General features: G+C 52.5%; 9 protein-coding genes across 9 annotated transcripts; 3 read left to right on the forward strand and 6 right to left on the reverse strand.

Annotated features, from left to right (window-relative positions):
* Positions 1-301: 301 nt before the first annotated feature.
* Positions 302-1,734, reverse strand: DACRYDRAFT_81258 (kinase-like protein; the record flags this gene model as incomplete). Its single annotated transcript, XM_040776501.1, has 2 exons — positions 302-1,153; positions 1,200-1,734. 2 exons carry the CDS (start codon positions 1,732-1,734, stop codon positions 366-368), a joined length of 1,323 nt encoding a protein of 440 aa, XP_040627287.1. The 3' UTR covers positions 302-365.
* Positions 1,735-4,012: 2,278 nt separating this feature from the next.
* Positions 4,013-4,446, reverse strand: DACRYDRAFT_109120 (uncharacterized protein; the record flags this gene model as incomplete). The annotated part of the gene is made up of 3 exons (XM_040768818.1): positions 4,013-4,137; positions 4,196-4,271; positions 4,324-4,446. 3 exons carry the CDS (start codon positions 4,444-4,446, stop codon positions 4,013-4,015), a joined length of 324 nt encoding a protein of 107 aa, XP_040627288.1.
* A 1,686-nt stretch (positions 4,447-6,132) lies between these two features.
* Positions 6,133-6,740, forward strand: DACRYDRAFT_23283 (uncharacterized protein). Its single transcript, XM_040773188.1, has 2 exons — positions 6,133-6,654; positions 6,707-6,740. Exon 1 carries the CDS (start codon positions 6,154-6,156, stop codon positions 6,445-6,447), a length of 294 nt encoding a protein of 97 aa, XP_040627289.1. The 5' UTR covers positions 6,133-6,153; the 3' UTR covers positions 6,448-6,654; positions 6,707-6,740.
* A 1,269-nt stretch (positions 6,741-8,009) lies between these two features.
* DACRYDRAFT_23284 (uncharacterized protein) lies at positions 8,010-9,037 on the forward strand. The gene is made up of 2 exons (XM_040773189.1): positions 8,010-8,770; positions 8,828-9,037. The coding sequence occupies exon 1, from the start codon at positions 8,054-8,056 to the stop codon at positions 8,414-8,416; it is 363 nt and encodes a 120-aa protein (XP_040627290.1). The 5' UTR covers positions 8,010-8,053; the 3' UTR covers positions 8,417-8,770; positions 8,828-9,037.
* Positions 8,998-12,712, reverse strand: DACRYDRAFT_23287 (uncharacterized protein). Its single transcript, XM_040773190.1, has 13 exons — positions 12,513-12,712; positions 11,885-12,456; positions 11,567-11,752; positions 11,368-11,515; positions 11,229-11,306; positions 11,074-11,172; positions 10,793-11,022; positions 10,562-10,732; positions 10,045-10,509; positions 9,717-9,987; positions 9,562-9,660; positions 9,096-9,504; positions 8,998-9,040 (listed from the first exon to the last, which is right to left on the reverse strand). Exons 7-12 carry the CDS (start codon positions 10,993-10,995, stop codon positions 9,175-9,177), a joined length of 1,539 nt encoding a protein of 512 aa, XP_040627291.1. The 5' UTR covers positions 10,996-11,022; positions 11,074-11,172; positions 11,229-11,306; positions 11,368-11,515; positions 11,567-11,752; positions 11,885-12,456; positions 12,513-12,712; the 3' UTR covers positions 8,998-9,040; positions 9,096-9,174.
* Positions 12,713-13,960: 1,248 nt separating this feature from the next.
* DACRYDRAFT_23288 (uncharacterized protein) lies at positions 13,961-16,175 on the reverse strand. Its single transcript, XM_040773191.1, has 2 exons — positions 15,873-16,175; positions 13,961-15,820 (listed from the first exon to the last, which is right to left on the reverse strand). The coding sequence occupies exon 2, from the start codon at positions 15,098-15,100 to the stop codon at positions 14,111-14,113; it is 990 nt and encodes a 329-aa protein (XP_040627292.1). The 5' UTR covers positions 15,101-15,820; positions 15,873-16,175; the 3' UTR covers positions 13,961-14,110.
* Positions 16,176-16,497: 322 nt separating this feature from the next.
* DACRYDRAFT_23289 (uncharacterized protein) lies at positions 16,498-17,877 on the reverse strand. The gene is made up of 7 exons (XM_040773192.1): positions 17,741-17,877; positions 17,505-17,677; positions 17,422-17,453; positions 17,251-17,370; positions 17,050-17,200; positions 16,964-17,002; positions 16,498-16,912 (listed from the first exon to the last, which is right to left on the reverse strand). Exons 2-7 carry the CDS (start codon positions 17,580-17,582, stop codon positions 16,562-16,564), a joined length of 771 nt encoding a protein of 256 aa, XP_040627293.1. The 5' UTR covers positions 17,583-17,677; positions 17,741-17,877; the 3' UTR covers positions 16,498-16,561.
* A 54-nt stretch (positions 17,878-17,931) lies between these two features.
* On the reverse strand, positions 17,932-18,442 carry DACRYDRAFT_23292 (uncharacterized protein). The gene has a single exon (XM_040773193.1). The coding sequence runs from the start codon at positions 18,311-18,313 to the stop codon at positions 18,113-18,115; it is 201 nt and encodes a 66-aa protein (XP_040627294.1). The 5' UTR covers positions 18,314-18,442; the 3' UTR covers positions 17,932-18,112.
* Positions 18,443-19,170: 728 nt separating this feature from the next.
* On the forward strand, positions 19,171-21,140 carry DACRYDRAFT_81264 (alpha-glucoside:hydrogen symporter; the record flags this gene model as incomplete). The annotated part of the gene is made up of 7 exons (XM_040776502.1): positions 19,171-19,378; positions 19,428-19,483; positions 19,534-20,195; positions 20,242-20,333; positions 20,386-20,658; positions 20,711-20,819; positions 20,876-21,140. 7 exons carry the CDS (start codon positions 19,171-19,173, stop codon positions 21,138-21,140), a joined length of 1,665 nt encoding a protein of 554 aa, XP_040627295.1.
* Positions 21,141-21,722: the final 582 nt, after the last annotated feature.

Genomic DNA, 21,722 nt, shown 5'->3' on the forward strand with positions numbered 1-21,722 from the left:
TTGCCTGGCTTGGTATACAACCAGCGGACCGTCATATTCCGAGACGGCTGTGGAATGAAGGGCTGTGCAACAGCATTGAGCACAGTGTTAAACATGTCGGGCGCTGCTACGGGTGGACAGGGTTGAGTGGATGCAAGACCGGGTGCTGCGTACTCCTGATATATACACGCCAGCAACGGCACCTGAGAAGCTTGTTTGCTGCTGACAGGCCAACAATACATAGTCACATTCATGTTTGAGCACAAGCAAATCATGATGTGCGGCGGATCACGGACTCAAACAAGAGTACAAAGGCTGGCACATTAAATAATATCAATGGCACCACCCTATCGGTTGGGGGTCTACGGATGGGCTGATATAGTGAACTAATAGGCAAACGTGGCTCTGCCGCCGTGCTTCTCAAGCCACGCACAAACCATGCCAATATCGGGCCGTTCATCTGGCGTACAGGTCAGCATCTTTGACAGGAGTGTTTTCCAAGTCTGCACGTCTTCCTCGGTAAGTCGAGTATGCAAGCGGGCCAATATCGGTAATCTATCCACAACCACAGAGGCCTTAGGCTCGTCCCTGGTGCCAACACACCGCAGGCGTCTCTCCAGCTCAGCCCAATTTGCAGTATACCTGGCCGCCTCTGCCGGCAAGATCTCTACTGGATAAGGTACTGCACTGTGGTTGATAAATCGTGATCGAAGAGAACTGGGAGGCGTGGCGAGGAGTATCTCCATCTGCCGCAAGACATCTTGCTCACTTGACAAGAATGGTTCGATAAGGGGTTGGCCACTGAGGATATTGAAGATCAACATAGCGAAGGACCATATGTCCGAGGCCAAGCTGAGTTGGCTTTCAAGCATCGCCTCGGGGGCCCGATAGTGAATCGGGACGGTGGGCTGCCTTTGAAGAGGGCCTTCGTCAAGCTGCACTGCATCTCCTACATCGATGCACACGATTGACTCCTTCAAGAACGATGCCATTGCGGGACCCGACATGTCTGCGGGTGCTACCACCTCGGCAGGTGCATGTGGCCCCGGTTCTGATCCATCCACCGTCATCACTGGCGCCACCTTCGGGCGTCCAAGGACGTAGTACACCTCCTCCTCGGTCCATGTTCGCACGGATTCGGACAGAGCGAATGCCCAGTTGGAGAGTGTGATGTCTAAGAGTGTGTCAGACTGATGTCGACGTCGATTGCGTTCACATACCATGAAGTGCAATTCTCATCCCGTGAAGCAGACGTAGAACTTCAGCCGCTTGCTGGGCCAGAACCGGTACTAGCTGAGCTCTCACTCGAAATGTCCCTTCCCTCCACCCACCACGACGTAACATTTGGTTGAGACTGGGACCCATCAGCGGCTGGACGAGGCAGGTGTGCTCCCCATTCGGGCTCATTTCGAGAAAGGTGGATAACGGGAGACGTAAATGCTGCAGCGCGGGCGTATCGGTTGGAAGGGATCCCAGTCGCTCGGCCATGAAGAGCTCGTTGTTCACGGTCTCTTGCCGCTCTGCCGCGAGGACTTTGACAGCAACCAATACCCCATCTTGGAGGTCACGCGCGAGCCACTGTGTGGATGAGCCGCCGCTGCCGAGCTTGTGGAGAACTTTGTAGCGGCCGTTGCATAGCGTTGACTGGAGGGCAATTGGGCAATAGCCTCCAACACGATATTTCTCTAGGTCCTCGACGCCGATCACGTCGGCCTCCCAGAATCGAGGTTTATAGTATGGATAACCCTTGTGCATGGGTGCTGTTGCAGAGGGTTGTTGTAGATTCGGACTCTGCAAAAATTGGGACATGATGTGAAGCGCAAGACATCCAACAATGTGAACCATCAGGGAATCAACGAGGATTAGCGTCCGTCAGCTAACGGAGATTGATTCCGAGGCTATTATAATGAGGCTAAAAGAAGTTAGCAGCACGTGATTCAAAGATGCGATAGATATCTCTGTTCACCGTCGACTCATCAGCGACCTCTGTACCTTTCCTCTCACACCAATGTGTCTTCCACAATCGGCGTGGACATGGTCGCTGACACCTTCTTTCACACGACTGGCAAAAAATGTTTAAAATCGTCTGAGAGCGTTCTGAAAGACCATCTGAGCGATCTGCCCATGCAGATCATCCTCCACTGTTCTTTTCTTAATCAAGATTTGAAATATGATGAAGCAGATTTATTGGTCGAGGAAGATGTAACGCTTTGACGCTTGTTGATGGAAGCTGTGGCAAATCGGAGCTTAAATCACCTGGCCAGGTACGGTTCGTATCTTCCTCTTTCGGACACCTACCCACGGCTCCCTCTTCGACCAGAGCCGATTCGAGCTCGGCCATCTCCTAGCGAGTCGGATCAGGGTATATGGTTGCTATGCAAACTGAATTACGTATATCTCTGACATCTAAGTCCAGATGGCCCATACCTAAGGCAAGATTGACGTGTCTGCGAGTACGTCTTGAAGACACCATGGAAACAGGAAAAGAACGATCTGGAGCGCTATGACGTACGATACATGATTCTTTTCGATTCTCTGTTTACCGAGATGAAGACAGTTCTGGAAGGGTATGATAGAGCCCGAAGAGGCTCGGTGACTTCCATAGAGGAGCTAGGAAAAGGTTGGCGTACGTACCTCGAGAAGTCAGAGGGGCCATGGACGAGATGTGATGCCCTCTGCCACCATACCGTAGACGTACGCACCTTTGTGTGGATGTGTCGATCGATAAATGATAATCTTCCAGGCGGCGGACGAAAAATCACAGCGTCGACCCCTCTGGTTGAGACCGAACGATCGCTAGGCGAGGCTCTGGTGGCGCTGATGCAGAAACTGGGAATCACCAGGGAGGACAGGAATGGGCCAGTTCGGCTATTGCTGTCTTTCGACGAAGGAGGGACCCTTAGCAAGACTTATGCGGGACGAACTCATGAGACGCTCTACCAATTGCTCTGTTGCACGATCCAGCGAATGTCCTATTGGCCCATCGTTGGTGTCATGCTGTCCACAAACCCAGAGCTGCTTTGGTTGGCGCCGGCGCGGCAGACGTACCCGTCAGATCGCATCTTCCCAGCATCAAACTTCCAGGTGCAACCAGCCGTCACCAAGTTTTGGTTCAACTGCTCTTAAACCAACTGTCTGGCACGTTCACAGGTCTTACGCTGGGTGGACTGATTTCGTCCACGCGGACATGATACCGTTGCTGTACCTGCGCGTGTTGAGGGGGGGGCAACAGCACGCGACCCACGTGTCATGTCGTATTCGCTTGGGCGTTGTTCATTGCCACAGTCATCACTAAAACGAAAGGCTTTATCTCTTCAACACCATCACTTCCTCAGTGCCTAGAGGAGTCGGACGGGACATCAACGCGGCGGGATATCCTGTACGATCGTACCGTGGATGTATGCTTCTGTGGATTTACCTGTCGCTTACTGACTCTCTAACACTCTGCAGGGCCACGCATTGATACAGCACCAGCCATTAACGATACCATTATCACATGTACACCCTGTAAGCTAATCGAGGGGCACTTGTTTTCCCACCCAATGAGCAGCAAGTGCTCCGGTAGCTTTGCGCAGAGCTTTAACCCGTCAATTTGACCAAATATATGAATTAATCCCGAGCTGTGGAGCGGCGGAACGAGAAGAACAGGGAAGTGGACCAGCAACCTTCTTTGCTGTGGAGCGGCGGAATGAGAAGAACAGGGAAGTGGACCAGCAACCTCCTTTGCTGTTCGCTCACAGTCCGACTCGCTAATCTCAGCTCATTTTCCAGATCATATCAGGATAATCGGTCCGATAATGTGAGGCAAGTAGCCGGGATCATCTAACGAGCGAGAGCCTGACCTGTGGGGAGCTGGGCAAATGATCTCAAAGTGCGCTCTCGTAACCGGTTGGATTATCCGTACTGACTGCAGCAGTTGTGCAGAACGCACCGTCTCAAAACTCCGTAAATTGGCTCTTTCACTAGCATGCAAAATAGTACCGGTCAAATTCTTCAGCGTTCAGAGTCTCCCACGTTACCCTCCTCCCGATCCTTACATAGATTTGTCGCAGTACGCACAAACCGAGGCGTCCTTGACGTTATCCTTGCCGCAGTGGGGGCAGACCGTCACGTTGTCGCCGATACCACGGTTGACCAGACGACCCTCGACATTCTCATCTGTCAAAGTCCTGCGAGTGAGTGGCAGTCTTCACCGGTTTTGGGGAAAGACGCGTACAGGTGGCGTACCTCGCGGCGTGCGCAGTCTGTCCGGACATACAGCATTGCATTGAAGGCTTTCGGAGGTTTGATGTCTATGTTGGTATTGAGTATGAGGCTACGGTTCTCGCTATTCTGTGAACTCACCAACAGAGACTGGGGAAGAGGGTGGTTGAGAGCAAGCGTCAGAGACAGACACGGCGCGGTATACAAGCGCTGTGCCAGCGTTCGGATCTTCACATCGGAAATCGCGTCAGAGACACATGACATACTATTTCCGTCGTCCCATGTGGGCCAGTATTCAGCATGACTCAGCTTAAAAGGGATATTTTGGCCCGGCAAGGTCTTATCGCACGTTGTGATATCCCATCCGTCCAGGCTCGTCGTCGTCTCGTGAAGGTTGAGGATAATCTTGGTGGGGATAAGAAAGAAGATGCAGTCGCTGAAGAAATACAGGTTGACGAGATACCTGGCACTTACGATAGCGAATGCCTCGTGCCAACGTTACACCGAGCATAACTGCCGCGGATCAATCTTGGCTCAGATCATTCCCCAGCCATGATAGCGGTTTCAGATCGATGATGATGGCTGTGCCCTCCTGATCCAGTATGACATTTGCTGGGTTAAGGTCTCTGTGCCAAATGCCGCAGTCGTGTAAGCTTCGAACGCCACGCAGGAGCTGCAGGACGATGTCGCAGGAAGATAACGGCAACTTGTCGTCCACTGCAGAGCCGAGGGGTCCTCAGATATCGCTTAGAGCATAATCCAACGAGTTTGTCGCCATTGCGAATACATTCAAGGTATTGAGCGATGTTTTGATGTCCCCCTGCCCGATGGATCCGTTCCCAGATCTGTGCCTCCCTGACGAGATCACGGCCAAGCTCTACCGGCTCTCCATCGCTGTCAAGAGCTCGCATGGCATACTGCATAGGCCGAAGTCTCTTGATGTAGGTGTCTTCTGGAGGCGGATGCGGGGCGGCTTGGAGGTCTTCGCATCAGTCGGCAGTGAGACAGTCCGGGGGGAGGACTGCGGCATTCTCTAGCACATCCGGACCAACTCCGATCGTCGAAGGTGGGTCCAACCGCACATCAGAGACTCGTCCTGCAGGCTCAAAGACGAGTATCGTGCCTTTAAACCCGCCATATTCCCAAAATGTCTCTCCGTAGTCGAGCACTCTGTTGCCGTTCGACTGGCAGTCCTTTGCTGGATCACCATTAGTTCAATCGTGGTAAGCAGGGTAGATGGCCGCACGGATTTGCAAACAGGAACTGTTCCCCATCATTTCCCAGGCCCAACGGAGCGCGTGGAATTGGAGCGGGCGAATAGCTGAATCTTGGGGAGAATCTTAAGTTATCGACAATGTCATGGTCCTTCTTTTCTAGTGATTTGACCATCGTCCAGTGTCTTCCTATCGTCGCCAGCGTGCAATGAAATGGACATTTCCAAATAACGCGCCAGTACGACACATAAGCGCCCGTCCTTATGGAATGTCGGAGCCGGAACAGCTCGCGAAAAGAGGTGGGACCCTCAGTGAGACCCACCGGGACCCACGTAGATTTTGACACCTCATATCTGCAGGTTATCATTGAGCACGGTCGGCCAGCATCATTGCAAAATAGCACATCTCGAAGCATTTCTTTCACAATCAATCCAGTCTTTTCCTAGCCATGGACAGGAAGGATACCCGCCCTCCTCACCGTGTCGACAGCCCCAATCGGCGATCTCCCCGGAAGTTGCCCAAGTTACTCTGTAGATTCGTGAGGGCAGTCGGCAACAAGGTCAAACTACTCAAGAGACGTCGGGCAGTCGATTGTGTATCCCAAGGCACCGCTCATGCAAATGGGCAGGTGATCGATTGCAGACCCAATGATGCCGTTGCCGACGTCCTTCACGGCGATCTTCTTCATGGAGATGCCCTAAATCACGGAGCGCTTCCAAGGCGATCGATTTCTGGCGCAGACGGCGATGATCCCTCGATGAACGCGTCGAGAGGTTCAGAAGCCGATAGATACGGTGAATTCATCCTTTCGGGCCAGTCCGCTGCGAAGATTGCAGAAGTGGAACCGGAGAATCGAGGCACAGAGCTTCGTACAATGTCACCTCCCATCTCCGGCTATCCTCTTTGGACGAAATGTGTTGGTGATTGGATGGTCCGGGCAACCACCCAAGGTACTGCTGAGCTGCTTGATCTTCGTCGTCATGGAGAGGATCAGGCGGCGATGGGAAAAACGACTGCCTTGTCCCACTTCGCTCCCAGCTGTACGTCTTGATCATGATCCTGTCACGAAGCAAGTGTTATCGTATGTTCAATTTCGACATGACGGCTACGAAGTTATGTCAACAAGGCAGCATTCTTTGGACACGCTTGCTCTTAATGGCGAATGGTCCATTCATGGCCGTAGAAAGGATGCATCGACATTCACGCGATCAACTGGAAGACACAGTGCTTTGTTAACCTGGCTTTCCTATCTGGAATGGTGAGTCGGCTTTTATACCAGTGTTCGTTGAAGCAATGATTTACATGAACAGACTAAGAAGTTTTTATCGGTCACATTCACTAAAGATCACCCGATCATTGTTACTCCGGCCGTACTCAAAATATTTCTGCTGTCCTCCTTATCTTCCACCTCGCTTCCTTTTCAGCAAAAAGGAATTCCTCTCGGCCCAGATTATTCGATCAAGTTCACACAATCAGGAGAATCGCACAAAGCATGGCGGATATGCGTAAAGGCACTCCCAGCTGGAACTGATCTCGCTCTGGTCACCCTTCGCAACGTCCATGGCATTTACGCATATCGGCTCACCGAGCTGCCTCTCCACGAACGGATGCTTGATCTGCAATTGGTCTGGGGAGAAATTGTCAATGAGACGGTCTATGTTGGTCCCATGACAATTGATGGGGATACAGAAGAAGTCATCTGGTTTCAACATGATGGCTCGGCAGTTTCAAGCGGGTGCGACCACGCCCGTTCAGTGATAATGTCCAGGAAGATTCCTGAGACCGGATCAGCCGCCTGCGGTCCTGCTCGCATCCTCTATACCTCAGAAGAGGGTAGCGATCTCTTGCATGTGGATTGGATGTTTCGACATGTGGGCGCAATATATGTTAGGCAGTCGTATTCGCGACTGTCTCAAGGTATCTTACTTGCGGTAGGATGGATTTCCCCTCTCCGACTTGTTTAGCTACTAAACTTGACTGCACAGGACACAGGCAATAGGCCACGCGCCAGAAACGTATCACTCAAGCGGACAGACAGCATCGGCCTTTATCACTCGAAAGGACCACCCTCACAGAATTCAGCCAGCTCAGCCCAGCTCCGCCAACTCACGCGGAAGGCAGGGCCATTAATCTTAGAGCCGCCATCATCAGCATACGCACCGCCTTGCTCCTCCGCTGCACATCGTGGCGTCGCATTGATTGATGCGCCACTTATATCATGCACTGTTTCTGAGGGCCAAAAGTCAGATTTCCATTCGCAGTTTCAAGAAAAACTACCACATCCCAGGCCTGAATGTGCAGAAACTGTTAGGAGCAGCGAAGATTCCAGCGCGGACTCCAAAGACCGCGGCAACGAACTCAGACTGTCAAGCGCTGCCACCTCGCTTCGTGACAGAGACGTACTGGAGTTAGATGACAAAGATCTTTCAGCAGGGGATATCGTCAGTGTCATTGTGCGTGTCAAGTTAGTCCTGCATTTACTCTCTGACTCATAAGGAAAGGAATGGGCCGTTCACATGCGTCAATTCCCGTCTCCAAGCTTACTTCACCCTTCCCTACATTGGACCGCAATAGCTCAAGAACAGTTGCCTGAAGGGTTTGATCTGGATGTCGACGATGTCCAAGAGTAGTTTGAAGCAGACAGGCGTCTTCTTAACATGGTTGTTCGAGGACTTGGTCTCTGGGGAAACATCGTGGTCCTTGCCTACAATCCTAACGGCCATCAACTGCTTCTTCGAATCCCGGAAGATGGGTACGACACTCTATACCGCCTTCAGGACCGACGCAGCATGGCCAGAAGACCATCGGAGGAGTGGAACGTCCTCTCATACTACGTCGAAGAGGGTGCCAAGGTTACTGCACCTATGCTTGATGCATCTGAACCATGTTGCCGGGTCAATACTGACTTCATGTCTGCGGATGCTGCACGGCTAGCTGATTGTGATTCCGTATATGGAGTCGACATGAAGGCGAAGCAATCGGCTCTTGGACGACTTGGCTTCCCCAACTTGGCAACATAACCTAGTCGAGGGAAACATTACCAGGGATTTCAATATGTTAATTACGTATGGACAGTCCTCCGACCCTAATACACTCCTTTGTCGCCCGCCGATCAATCTTTCCGCCTCGGCTTCTGCACCGTCGCCAGAATATTTTCATTTCTATGCAATACATCTTGCGACTGTTCGACAGTTGTAGGTGCTTCTTCCATTTCGTGCTGCACCATCGACGCCACCGCCTTTCCCTTTTCTGCATCTGGTTCGGGCACATACCTACATGTCAACGACGGATGTCTACCAGGTCAAGAAAGAATGCCTGGAGTCAGGATATCTCCGTGCTGATCAATCCAGAATCAGCCTGGACTGCAAGCACCTGTACAGTGAACTTGCTGCTGAGAGAGATCGCCAGATACTGATCAACCACACTCATAGATTAATGGAAGATAATTGTTCTCCTTATACAATGAGACAAGCATGGAAACGCTTAGGATTAGCGCCTGTTACAAGCCTTTCTGCCTCAAGAATTTGAGATTCGCTCCACGGGACGTGCTGAGGGCATTCGCGTGAAGGAGTTTCTGGAGCTGACAGGGGATTGTTCTGCAGGTTGCGAGTGCTACAAGGTTGGGGTTATGATCATGTGGTGTGGTGATCATGCTTACTCGTCGTGTTTCTTCACCTGGTTAATTTTGTTTGCCAGAAGCGCAGGACCATCACACGTTCATAGAGGAATGAATTGTTAACAAACAGGACGTGCTTTACACGATATCTTGATAGAGGGACTACCATTGCTGAAGTTCGGCTAACAGGGTCAACCACGAGTTTCTCGCGTCCACAATGAGGCTGTCAATCGTTACGGGAAGGTCGGCGATAATCTGCAGTAATCCGGCAAAGTCGTTCGTCTCCTGCGTGAGACTGGCCCAGGATGTCGTTACGCTGACAATTGTGTTCACGTAGCTGTCTTCTGTAGCGCGCACAGCTTCCATCTGTCGCTTCGCTTGTTCGTACTGACCAATATTCCGCTCAAGGCTGTTGATGTCGCTCTCAGTGTGAGTAATCTCTTCGATGAGCGCTTTGATCAGTTGGCCAATGCTAGGCGGAAGGGGCCACCACTGTGATTCGCATAAGTAGGCAGAACGCAACTGGAGATGAACTATGTCAGTCCGTACCTTTACCCAATCATACTTGGCCAACTCATTCTTCTTCTCGTGCAGCGTTCGCCGGCTTTGATCGATTTCCGCTTGAATCTCGTTAGATTTACTGACCAACTATATTCGCATTAGTACTGTATCCTCACTCCCCCTTCAGAGAGGAGGAACCGTGCCTTATTATAAGTTAACACACTGTTGTTCTTCACCGTGAGCACCTCCGTCTGGGCAGCCAAGGCTTTCTCATTCCCCCTTTTGGCTTCTTCGGCTCGCTCGTGTTGTAAACGTTCGAGACTATCTTTGGTCGCGCTGCCAGACAAGGCATTGATCTGCTGCATCGTGAATTCCATGCAGAATGCGATTGCGTCCTGGAGTTTCGGGAGGATGATGTTAGTGATATTCGCAGACAGATTCCTTGCGTCAACTGCTCCTGCGGGGTAAAAGCCGCTAAGAAGGGTTATATAAGCATTTAACACTTTGTTGATGTTGGCGGAAAGAACCTACTCCATCATTCTTGAAGTAGCCTGGTACTGGTCTGCCGTGTTGGAGAGCGTTTGGCGTTTGCAGGTGAGAGAAACACGCGGGGCCCGAAGCGCGTTCAGTAGCTGCTCATCCGTCGAGGCACTCATCAAGGCCATCGTCGTCGAGAGCCTTGTCGCATCAGAGTCCGGATAGAAGAGTAGTGCCATTTGAGGATCATTCAAGATCTCATCGAAGGCAGGTGGATATGGTTCGGGTGTGGCAAACTTCAACTCTCCAGCGACAGAGATGTCACGTGCAACGCGTTTCTGGGACAGTTCCAAGACAATCTTCGATGGTGGGGAGACGGTTAAAGCGAATGCGGCAATCGACCGGGGTGAAAGGCATCCGGTAAGACGAGTCACATATTCTTCCAAACTCTCTTCATAGCGCAACCATTCACGGGCAACAGACGTCAGCAGCTCGGGTGTCAAGACATTCGATTTTTTCCTGCACGCTTTCAGTTTCCAGCGCCTTTGGCTCAATGCACATCAGTACCCACCAAGAGGCGTACTGTTCAAGCGACGTCCTGACCCCCTCTTCGATGCTCGTCCAGGTAGAGCACAGCATTGCAAACCGGTCCCCGACAGACTGCAGCTGCACGAGCACCTGTGGCATGACATCCGCAGTGTTCTGTGCCTGGTGAAGTATATTTTCAAGCCTTTTCAGAAGTCTACGGTAAGGAGTCAGCATGAGTTCTGAGACAAAGCATAGTCGGTCAGGCCGTGCTTGCGCGTACAACTGGGAAGACTGGGTGCCCGAATCAACTGTGAACAGCAGATCTCTCCTCCATTCCGGAGCAAGAAGTGCGCCAAGAGGGCCGGTGCCATCATTAATCGCAATGACCGCGCGCGCAGTGAATACAGACTGCATGATGTTATCGATAACGATATCAAGGTCAATTTTGCCCATATGGGAGCCCTGTTTCAGGATCATCTCATATTTGGGCAATAGCGCCGTCGTTTACGTTCGTTCTCAGTGATATTCGACTGCAAACCTGCAGGCCGTGCATACCTGGGTGAGATTCTCTTTCAACACTGTCACTATATTGGATAACCCGGACACAAGGCTTTGGATCTCGGCTACGATTGAATCCAGTTCTGGGAGATTCGACTGTTGATTCTCTCAGCTCAAAACATGGGACGGGAGTCCGTTTCAAGGTGACGCACCCCGAGGAAAATCAAGCTCCCCTTCAATATTTTGGCCCGCTCCGTGTCAGCAGCGGCCACAAAGGCTGGGATGAACATCTGTTCCAGACCCCATTCAGCCGTGCACCTTCTCAAGGACAGCGAAGGGGATTTAACGTGCCCTTTCGCAATACCCGTACGTAGACAGGTTGGTGACTACGGCAATCGTCCGTTCCTTCAGGTGAGCAAAGGCTCTGCTGTTCTTCATGATGATCGCGCTCAATGAGGTACTGCTGCCTTCGCTGGTCGGATCAGTGACTTTGAGTTCTCTAAAAGCAGGATATTAAGGCAAGGATGATGTGCTAGAGGCTTTAGCTGACCTTACGAAAGGGAGACGGGTTGTGTCTTCCAACAAGCGCGTGGTGTCGTTTACGTACGCCAAGAGCTCGATCATGGCCTGGGGTGCCTCGGGACGTGGAGCGAGCGCATCTCTGACATCCTGCGCTGTGTTTGCTTTATTTTCGTCCCTCGTCAGAAGGCGCAAGGAGGCATGTTTGGTCGGCTCCCTAGCATGACGTAGGGGAATTAGCTTCGGATTGGACAGCGGAGCAGATGTAACAGAAGCCGAAAGGATGGCATTGACATTGTGAACGGGAAGAACATTACACGAATCATTTCAAGAAAGTTCGGCAGCTCACCTTGAAGTGGTTACCTCTTTGACGAATGCGGTGGCATCGGTCCTGGCCGCCGTCCACGCCGCTGCAGCATTCTTGGCGTCAATATTCTCGCCCATCCCACCTCCTTCAGCAAATGTCTCAATACCGGTGGGGATAGCTTTTGCGCCCGCCTCCACCTGCGTAAGGTGACTCACGACTGGGGGGACGTCCCGGATGACGGTTTCGAGGTCACGGAAGTACTGCTTCAAGCGGGTAGCGATGGTCTTCTCAATGGCACTTGCAACGTCCTCTGGCCTCAAGAGCGGCTCAGTGTGAGGCGGCAGCAGGGAGGCGGTGAAGGCGTCTGCCAACGGCTTGGTGATGCCGCGGAAGCTGAGGTGGAGGATATCAGCGAGCTGCGCCTGCGAAGTCGTGTCCGGGGTGAATGAAGCGAACGACGCCAGAGGCGAGGCGACAAGGTCAAACAGGGTACTCTTGAAGAAGGGGTCAGTGGAGCCTGCCTTCCACTCCCGGATGTGAATGGACAAGTCAGACAACTCGGTGAGGACGTCCTTCAGTACAGTCGGATCGAACGCGAGAAGATCATTCACTTTCTGCAGGGAATAGGTTAGGGAATTGCGCGAGTGGTGGCCAGAGAGAGGGGACGAACGGATCGTGCAGCATTCAGCGCTGACACGTCGATAGAGTGCCAACCCGAGACGAAGGACTTGAGGGGTGTGACGAGGGTTGCCCGATCCTTGACGCTGAGGGCGAGAGGTCCAAACGCTTGGCCATATGTTGTCAGATCCTGACACAGTGCGACGGCTGCTACCCCGATGGAGTTGATAGACTGCCGAACGGCGAACACGTCCGCTGGGGCGCAGTTCAGTGAAGTGTGTAGTGACGATAGTATGAATGTGGGTACACACGTTGGTAACCAGATACACCAGTGAATAGAGGCATGAGAATATCTCCTTGGGCCTTGTTGACGGCTTTCATAGACTCGGTGGAGCCTTGGAGATGCTGGCTGAGGTCGCCAGGCATTAGCGCTGAGAAGTCAAACTCGGTTGGAGATGACATGGTAGTGAGTAGAGCCGATATAAGGTTCAAGAGTATAGCTTGAAGGAGCATGCGTTATAGAAAGTGGGAGATATAAGAGCATTTTGAACAGAGAGCTTGGGTTGTGTTCAACAGAGTAAGAGGATGGGATTAGGTGCGAAACGAGTCCCATGCAAACCGAGGGGCGACAACAAGTGTGCTCTGTGCCTGTGCCCTTGCGCGCCTCGGAGGCAATCTGCCTCATAATTTTCTTAAATGGTAAGCAACCTTCGGATTGCACAAGTAATGTGTGCAACTTTTAATGTACGCACAAAATTATTATTATCAAATGAGACTCTTGTGTGTGGAATTCACTAAGATCTAGTACACATTTCAACAAAAATAGAGAGCCAATTAATAACCATTTGGGGCCAAAAAATCGATTTACCGGGAAAGTGTTGTGGGAGAGCGCACCGCACCCTCAGTGCCTTCGGCGGACCACACAAAATGGTGAGGAGGAAATTTTATTCAATTTTCAACCAATTATTATTAAATAACTATGCATTTTTTTGGTAAAATAAATATAACTTTATTGGGGAATTTTACACACACAATTTTGGTTTGATAATAATAATTTTTTGTACATTAAAAGTTGCACGCATTACTTGTGCAATCCGAAGGTTGCTTACCATTTAAGGAAATTATGAGGCAAATTGTCTCCGAGGCGCGCAAGGGCACAGGCACAGAGCACACTTCTCGTGTATATTCATAGATATCCGCGGCCACATGAAGGGTTCCACCTGTCTCTCAATCAAATCCTCGAGTGCTTCTCAACGGTCATGCTGCTATCGTAGATAGCACCATGACCGGCACCCAAATCTCACCGGTCCATGTTGTACAATTCCGGTCGTACCGTCAACGACCGCAAGCACTACACACAAGCTAGCATCGCCAGCAACATACGTCGTGGGGCCCGACGCAAAGCGAGTTCGGACATGTAAGCACCATTCCTGGTCAAAGATGGTCCATTCCTCCGTGTTTTTCCTTCTTTTATCCGAAGAACAGCCCGGGTCTTGCTTCATTTCTTCAATTCTATAACCCAGCAGTGACCGTACACCATCACTTTAGTACAGCCGATGTAATGGCGTTTATCCCGTAGAACTGGTTGATAAAATGCAGTGAATCTAGTGTACAAGCCATATCACGCACCGTCCCCCTTGCTTCACCCGGTCAAACTCCCATCCCACCCCAGCCTCGTCCCACCCCTCGCCCCATGCCCTCACTCAACAACACAATCTCCCGCATCTCCAGATCCTCCCTCGTCATCCGTTCTGCTTTACCGGAGAGCTCCCACAGGTCTTGGGAGGTGTCGAGCAGGGACAGCGTGAGGGTGAGGAGGGCGAGGAGCTCGCTCGCTGTAGGGCGGGAGGGCGTATGGGGCGTATGAGGGGTGTGAGGGGTGGAGGGAGAAGAGGGCAGAGATCCTGAGTTCGGCCGGTTGGGCGTGTGTGGGGAATGCGGAGAATAGGGAGGAGGCTTCCCTTCTCCCCCTGCCTGGCGCATCTCAGCCTCCATCGCCTCCAGCTCCGCATGCCGCTTGTCCGACTCCGGCAGCGCAGCCCTTGTCTTCCGGGGGGGCGTCACAGGCGGAGTGATCGTCGTTTGCAATGCATCAGGTGGAGTGGGGGGAGAAGGGGACGCCGAGCCCGAAGTAGGCGAAATAGGTGACATCAACGATTCCTGGCCTTCTTGTCGCTCTTGTCCCAGTTCGGGTTCCAGTTCGGGGCTTTCCCAGCCTGTGAGCACACTCAGAGGATGTGGCTCCCTTTCCCTCCCTCTCTCCTTCCCATTCTGAGTCTCGTGCCCTTCCCCACGTACCCTCTCCGGGACCCTCAGTCTCCTCCCCACCTCGCGCGTCACCCGCCCCTCCCTCTGCTCCGCCTCCATCTCCCATCTTTCCAGCCACGGTCTGCCTACCCGGAGGGGCGAAGGTGCGCGGGGCAGGTGGGGTATATACGCGAAGTAGGAGTTGAGCGAGCGAGGTGGAGGGGGGGAGAGATGTTCCTGTTCTTTTTCATGGTCTGGCGGGAGTGCAGAGGGCGCGGAAGCGGCTGAAGTGGTGGAGTCAGTCGAATTAGCCGTAGTCGACGTGGAGGCCGAAGAAGAAAGGGAAGAAGGAGCGGCTCCAAGCTCCGGTTCGCGCAGGGCGTACCAGCCCATACTCGCCGGTGCACTCCCACTCCCTCCCGTGCTCCCAGCAGTCTCTGCAGAGCCCCCGGTCGCCGAAATCGGCACCGAAGCGGAGGATAACCCCGACGTGAAACTCGAGACGCTCCCACTTCTCCTCCTTTCCCAATCTGGGGATGAAGGTTCCGAGTCGCACTCGTCTGCTTCTGGGATAGAATTCAGAGAGGAGGGTGTGGAGGTTCCTGACTGGAGGTCGGACAGTCGGGGGTGGGGATGGGGATGATGGTGCGTGTGGGGATGGTGATGATCTCTCGGTGAAGGGGAAGGAGAACCTGGACCTGGTGTAGGGGAGGGTGACGATGTGCCTGAGGAAGTTCCTGAGCCTGGGGGAGAGGGATGATGGAGATGGAGTTGTGGGGGCGGGAATTCGAGCAGCCTGCGTTCTACCAATTCCGGATAAGACGCACAGGACGCCTGGTATCTCTTAATCTCCCTGTACAGGCGTAGAGGGCCTTCCGTGTCCGCTGCTGTGTGGAGGAAGAGGCTGAGAGGAGGAACGCAAGGAAGGACGACGCGTGCGCTGTACTCTTGTATGGATGTGCGCGGTGGGAGAGCCTGACGGAGGTGCATAAGGAGGGCAAGATGCTTTGACGATACGAGTGCCCAAGTGTGCATTAACCTGCAGAGTTGAGGCGAGTTGAGTGCGGAGAGTAGGATGGACATGCTACTGTGATTTGAGAGAGTGCGGCATTCCTGCCCACGAAATGGAGTGAACGACAGTGACAAGTTATTGTTATGGACACACCTCTGCACATTCTATGAGCCTCTCGATTGCACGAGCACGCCCTCTTCTCCCTTTCCCCTTCAACACCTCCAGCTGTGCCCATACCTCCAATCGACGAGAAGTGTCTACCCATTCGTCGAGCGTGTTCGCGTGCACCTCCTCCGTTGGCTGTGCTATGCCTTGCCACTCTGCCTTGAGGGCGCGCAGCTGAGAGAGATGCGCAAGGATGTCCTTTACGTCTACCTGAGCGAATAGATGTGAAGATAGAATGGTAAGAGCGAGTGCTAGATGAGGAGGGGGGAGAGCGGCGAGGGGAGTGTCGGGCGGTAGCATAGAGAACAAGAGAGGTGCGAGTAGAAGGGATTGAACATTTTCAAGTGAATATAGTCAGCCTCACACGCCCCCTTGGTGTTGATGGAATACTTCGGCGGTGCGGCCCACATCGGCAAACAGACAAGGGGAAATAAGGTCACAAGACAGTTATTAAATGAAAATGACGTCGATTCACAGCTTCACTCATAACAAGCACTTTACTGACACAATACTTGCAACTCCAAAAGTAAAGGATCACCTTATCTCCCCTATCAATAAAGGCACAGCAAGCGGAATGGATCGGACAGAGCAACAGAGCAAATATTACGGGTACACTCGGATTCACATAACGGATCAACCACACTTCGGATCAACGGCTCCGCCTTTCACCTCTAATTTCAATCTTGTACGGCATGATTAGGTCCAGGTGGCAAATCAAGCCCAAAGCTAACAAAGAAAGCGTTCAGCTCTGCACCTCCCTTGACCCACATCGAATCCACCTCCAGCCCCTTCGCCTGCGCATCCGCCTCCAGCCGCGCAATCTCCACCTCACGCTTCGCTTCCCGCTGCCGGAAGTTACGGGCTCGGTATTTCAGTCGCGGAGAGTTGGGATCTCGGTATTCTGCTTCGGGGATACGTTCGCGTCCCAGGCGGGAGAGGATTACCTGCTCGATAAGAGAGTAGTCTGACGGGTCCGCGCGATCAAGGTTGAACGGCTCTTTCAGCGTCACATGGGGGTTCGTGATGATCTACAAGTGATCCGTTAGGTCACCCTTGTGGGAAGCGTACAAATCACTCACCCGAGGCGTGCGCAGGTGATTGGGCCCATTCGTGTGCGGCTGTATCCTTTCAGCAACCGGGCAATTCGGCAATACACGACACCTACAAGGTAGGAATGCATAATAAACGTGTCCCCAGCTTTACCCGACACAGAAGTAAACTCCTTGCAGTCTTTGATATGCGCCATCGTCAGCTGCGTAAACGGCGAGTCAAGCCCCTGCTTATTGTCATAGAGCACTTTGAGGACGCCGGCGATGCTGCCGGCTTGCATCAGAGATCGCATGACTTTGGTGAGCAATCAACTCACCCGTCTTCGCACAGGCACGTCCCCCCTCCGCGCGGCGGGATATCGGTAAACAAGTGGACGACGACGAGCGCGTTCTCACTCGAGTCGAGGAATTGGCGATACCAATCATTGTCCGTGTGCCTGCTCCACGGTTAGCCGTGACCATCCTGCGTTACGGGGCCCCAGGCATACCATCCCTTCGCATTCTGGGGCACGGAGTCGTTCTACCCATGTCGCGTGAGATGACTACTCAGCTTCCCGGACGAACAACATACGTTCTCCCAGTATTCCGATCCATTATTGATGATAAACTGGTCACCGTGCATGTTCCTCAGAGGGTCGATCCGATCCATCCCTCCGCACAGGTCGATGCATGCCTTGTACGCATCCGGCGCAAACTCAGAGAAGTGCGCCTAGGGAGCGTGCTGCTGCTGAGTACGCTCATCAGGTGTGTAGTTGACCCGTCCTACCTGCTTATGACGGATGACTTTGACGTATTCCCCGTCGGCAGCTTCCCAGCTCCTGGGTCCTTTGCTCTCGTCCCAGCCTGTACGGACCCACTGATACAAGACATTAATTCTCTTGGAGGAAACACACAAAATGGCTCACCAAGCTCTTCACCCAGTCGTCAATGTACTTCTTGTTTATCGCGTTGGGGATCTTGATCCAACCATGCTTTAGGAAGAACTCCTGCTCCCCAGGAGTCAGGAACTTGTACTCGACAGGCATACTGAACAAGTAGTCGCTTAATTGGCTTGACCGATACCTGTCCAAGGCAAGTCGGGCGGTATCCTAGTATTCGACGGTGTGTATATCTGACTTGCCGCCCTCCACCCGCCGTGCGAAGCTGGAGGGGCGACGCCTTCCGAGCGCCGATTCCTATTCAAATGTCCACCGGAAGTTGGTCCGCCAAGTTACTCCGAGGACCTCGTAGACCCGACCCGGCCTGGCGCGTTCTCGGTTGCACTCCCATCCTCGGGATGACATCCACCATTCTGCCGCGTCCGGTGTTGGCAAGTGGAGAACATAGATGAGCCCTCTTAATCTGGTTGATGGCGCCAAGGTCAAGTGATCGTTTGTTCATACTGTACAACGGTCCGGCGCTCCCTCGGCAGGCAGTTCGGATGTCCGATAAGCTAGTACTTTACGAAATTTTCATGTGAATGCGGGAGTTGCCTTAATGCCGTCAGCTTCCGTCTTCTCACCGTGGTCTTCGGAAAAATGAGACTGCGCACCCTGGCGTACCTAATATGTAATTATAATGCGCCCTTCGCGTCTCACTCGTTTGTTAGAACCACCATCTAAACTTGTACCCCTGCTCTTCCAACCAAGTCAGATAGTTGTTGGAGACGGTGCTTCTCCGCGACAACATCGAGTTCGATCTGGCACAGTGGAGGTATCCCGATATGAAAGGGCTGAAAGTTTAACTGACAGGCCCTGGCTCCTGAAATAGACTTAGACTGGTCTTCTTTGAAATAGGCTGTTCAATTTTCACGCGACACGCGAGAGAAGCAACGAACACGCATGCTATCACACCAGAAGACCACATCGAATTCATTGCTCCACAGCGTCGGCCACTTTCCTCCACCTCCACTCCGACGCCTCCGCCTGAACAGCTTGAACGCGTGAGCAGTTTGAGGCCTGTTTTTTGCTGTCTTCACGGAGGATTTGGCTTGATTGCGAAGTCAGTCAAAGAGCATCCTCGCCACCTCGTTGTTCACATGGGACGGACTTTTCTTCCACTTCAATTCATACTTTCCTTCTGCGATGCAACAACCCAAACCCACAGGCTCAACGGGATGGAGGTCGACAAATTTCATCCCCCGCATTCAATAAGAGGCGTATTGCATCCTCGCAGTGCCTGGCTTCTGTCGACTTCATTCCTCTGGTCGCCTCAAACTCAGGTCTTGCGCTGATACTCGAGGTATCGACAAGATCATCATGTCCACGCTACCAAATACCGATTCAAAGTCTCTCGCCGAGGTGGAACACATTGAAGAGCAGCATGGAGTCTCATGGGAGCAGATCAAGGAGGAGGCTCACCGCGCCATCGAGGCAGAACAGAACATGACTCCTCTGGAGGCGCTCAGGAAATACCCCATGGCCGTTTTCTGGTCATGGGTGATCTCACTGGCTGTCCTCATGGAAGGTATGGCTAACGCGTTCCGGTGTCGGTCGTATCTAATAACATCGCACAGGTTTCGACACGAATTTGTTGGGTTCGCTGTTTGCTCTTCCTGCTTTCCAGCAAGCGGTTCGTTCTCCTTCTATTCCTCTCCGCTCCAGCTTTGATACATTCCGCAGTATGGTAGTTACTCGGACGTCAGCAAGTCCTACACCCTCTCTGCACCTTGGCAATCTGGCATCTCCCAAGCGTCCACGTGCGGCACATTCATCGGTATCATCCTCAATGGATACTTGATTGACCGCTTCGGGTACAAAAGGACCCTTTTGGTCATGCTCGTCTTCATCACCGGCTTCATCGCTATTCCAACCTTTGCACCAAACCCTGCCACGCTTGTCGTAGGCGAGTTCTTATGTGGCATACCTTGGGGAGTGTTCTGCACCCTCGCTCCCGCCTATGCATCCGAGGTCGCCCCCGTCCAGCTTCGTGGATACCTGACGACGTATGTTAACCTCTGCTTCGTCATTGGCCATTTTCTCGCTCTTGGTGTGCTCAACGGTGTCGAGACCTGGACGAGCCAATGGGCGTATCGCGTCCCCTTCTGTTTGCAGTGGATGTGGCCGGTCCCGATCTTTATTACTGTTTGCTTTGCTCCGGAATCTCCATGGTGGCTTGTCCGCAAGGGTCGTCTCGCTGAGGCGGAGACTATGATTAAACGCTTGAGCAAGAATAGCCCCATCAATCCGAGAGACGCAGTCGCCATGATGGTCAGGACGAACCAGCTTGAAATTGACCAGACTGAGGGCACTCGCTTCATTGACTGCCTCAAGGGCCCAGATCTGTACGTCGAGTAATTTTTGTTTGTGATTTTCTGATGAGATGTGAAGGCGTCGCACGGAGGTCTCCTGTGTTGCTTGGGCCATACAAATCTTTTGCGGCCTACCCTTCCTTTCTTGGGACACATACTTCTTCGAACAAGGCAAGTTCTCGCTTATTCGCTCCCTGTGTGGCATCTAACCCTGTTAACCCAGCCGGCCTGGCCTCGAGTAATGCATTTAAAGTCAGTCTCGCGGTTGAGGGTCTGTCGTTCATCGGCGTCTTCCTCTCTTGGGTCTTCCTCACCTGGCTCGGTCGTCGGACAATCTACCTTGGGGGACAACTAGCCATGGTCATCTTGATGCTTCTTGTTGGCTTCCTACAAATCGCGTCAAATAAGGGCAGCAAGGACTCTAACTGGGGTCAGGGTGCCATGCTCATGCTCTGGTGCGTTGTATACAACGGCACGATCGGCCCTCTTGCTTTCTGTAGCCTGACGTCTCCTTTTCTTCCCGAGGCTTGGCTGACAAACAGAATCAGGCATTGCAGCCGAAACGTCCTCAACTCGTTTGAGAGGCAAGACAATTGCCTTGGCCCGTAACACATACAACATTGTTAGCATCGTCTTCGGTATCGTCACGCCCTATATGTTTGTCTTTATTCACGTCCTGTTACCCCTTCCACCCTGACCTCACTCCAAACTAGGTTGAACCCCAATGAGGGTAACTGGAAAGGATTCACCGGCTTCTGGTGGGCCGGTATTGGCTTCATCTTCGCTGTGTGGTCGTACTACCGTCTTCCTGAATGCAAGGGAAGGACATACTGGGAACTCGACATTTTATTCGAGCGCAAGGTCCCGGCCAGGGAGTTCAAGGCTGCTGTCGTCTCCAATGATGCCGACGAGCAACTGCACGGTGCACACAACAATGTGGTAACCATGTTGGGCGAGGATGATGAGAAGGTTGTATGAGCAGGTTTCTCTGGACGCACATTACAGGACAAGCCAGGCTTTCAACGTATTTGGGCTCACAGAAACGGTGGGATTCACATATACGACCATGGTTTTAGTCACGGTACATACGAAGTTCACATCTCAATTGAGTTCCTTCAATGTCACCTTGGTTTCCAAATATGAAGTGTGCGTGGGACGACCCCACTAACCTCGATAACTATTTCTATCGCAGACCTCGCGGTTGCTTTGCACGAGCAATTTGATCCTCTGTATCATTTTCACGCTAACGAGAACACTGTTGATGGTTGCCTGGACCTATTGTTAATGTTCCAACTGAAAGTCACAAGTCGGCTGCAGGATTCTGTTCAGCCCCTGCTCGAGGTGGACCACAAAGCCACATTCACATTCGCTTCACCAAACATTTCAATTAGAACATCTTCATATTGATGTGCCTTCCATTGTGCCTAACCGCCGCGCGTCGCACTAGTGCCCATTTGCGTACCTCGTAGCGGTGCGCAAGGAGAGAAACGACATATCTTGAGCGCGACCGGGGGCTGTAGACCGGACGAGGAGAGATAGACCGGGCGGCGAGGGGGGGGG

This window comes from Dacryopinax primogenitus, assembly GCF_000292625.1.
Source record: "Dacryopinax primogenitus strain DJM-731 SS1 chromosome Unknown DACRYscaffold_13, whole genome shotgun sequence".
Classification (NCBI taxonomy): domain Eukaryota; kingdom Fungi; phylum Basidiomycota; class Dacrymycetes; order Dacrymycetales; family Dacrymycetaceae; genus Dacryopinax; species Dacryopinax primogenitus.

Coding starts and splice junctions, on each gene's coding strand:
- DACRYDRAFT_23283 (XM_040773188.1), top strand. CDS start 6,154: ATGAACGCGTCGAGAGGTTCAGAAGCCGATAGATACGGTGAATTCATC.
- DACRYDRAFT_23284 (XM_040773189.1), top strand. CDS start 8,054: ATGGTTGTTCGAGGACTTGGTCTCTGGGGAAACATCGTGGTCCTTGCC.
- DACRYDRAFT_23287 (XM_040773190.1), bottom strand. CDS start 10,995: ATGATCCTGAAACAGGGCTCCCATATGGGCAAAATTGACCTTGATATC. Junction 10,510..10,561: donor CTTGAACAGTACGCCTCTTG/GTGGGTACTGAT, acceptor GAAAGCGTGCAG/GAAAAAATCGAATGTCTTGA. Junction 9,661..9,716: donor GTGTGTTAACTTATAATAAG/GCACGGTTCCTC, acceptor ATGCGAATATAG/TTGGTCAGTAAATCTAACGA.
- DACRYDRAFT_23288 (XM_040773191.1), bottom strand. CDS start 15,100: ATGGGCTGGTACGCCCTGCGCGAACCGGAGCTTGGAGCCGCTCCTTCT.
- DACRYDRAFT_23289 (XM_040773192.1), bottom strand. CDS start 17,582: ATGGATCGGATCGACCCTCTGAGGAACATGCACGGTGACCAGTTTATC. Junction 17,454..17,504: donor GATCGGAATACTGGGAGAAC/GTATGTTGTTCG, acceptor CGACATGGGTAG/AACGACTCCGTGCCCCAGAA. Junction 16,913..16,963: donor ATCACCTGCGCACGCCTCGG/GTGAGTGATTTG, acceptor GATCACTTGTAG/ATCATCACGAACCCCCATGT.
- DACRYDRAFT_23292 (XM_040773193.1), bottom strand. CDS start 18,313: ATGAACAAACGATCACTTGACCTTGGCGCCATCAACCAGATTAAGAGG.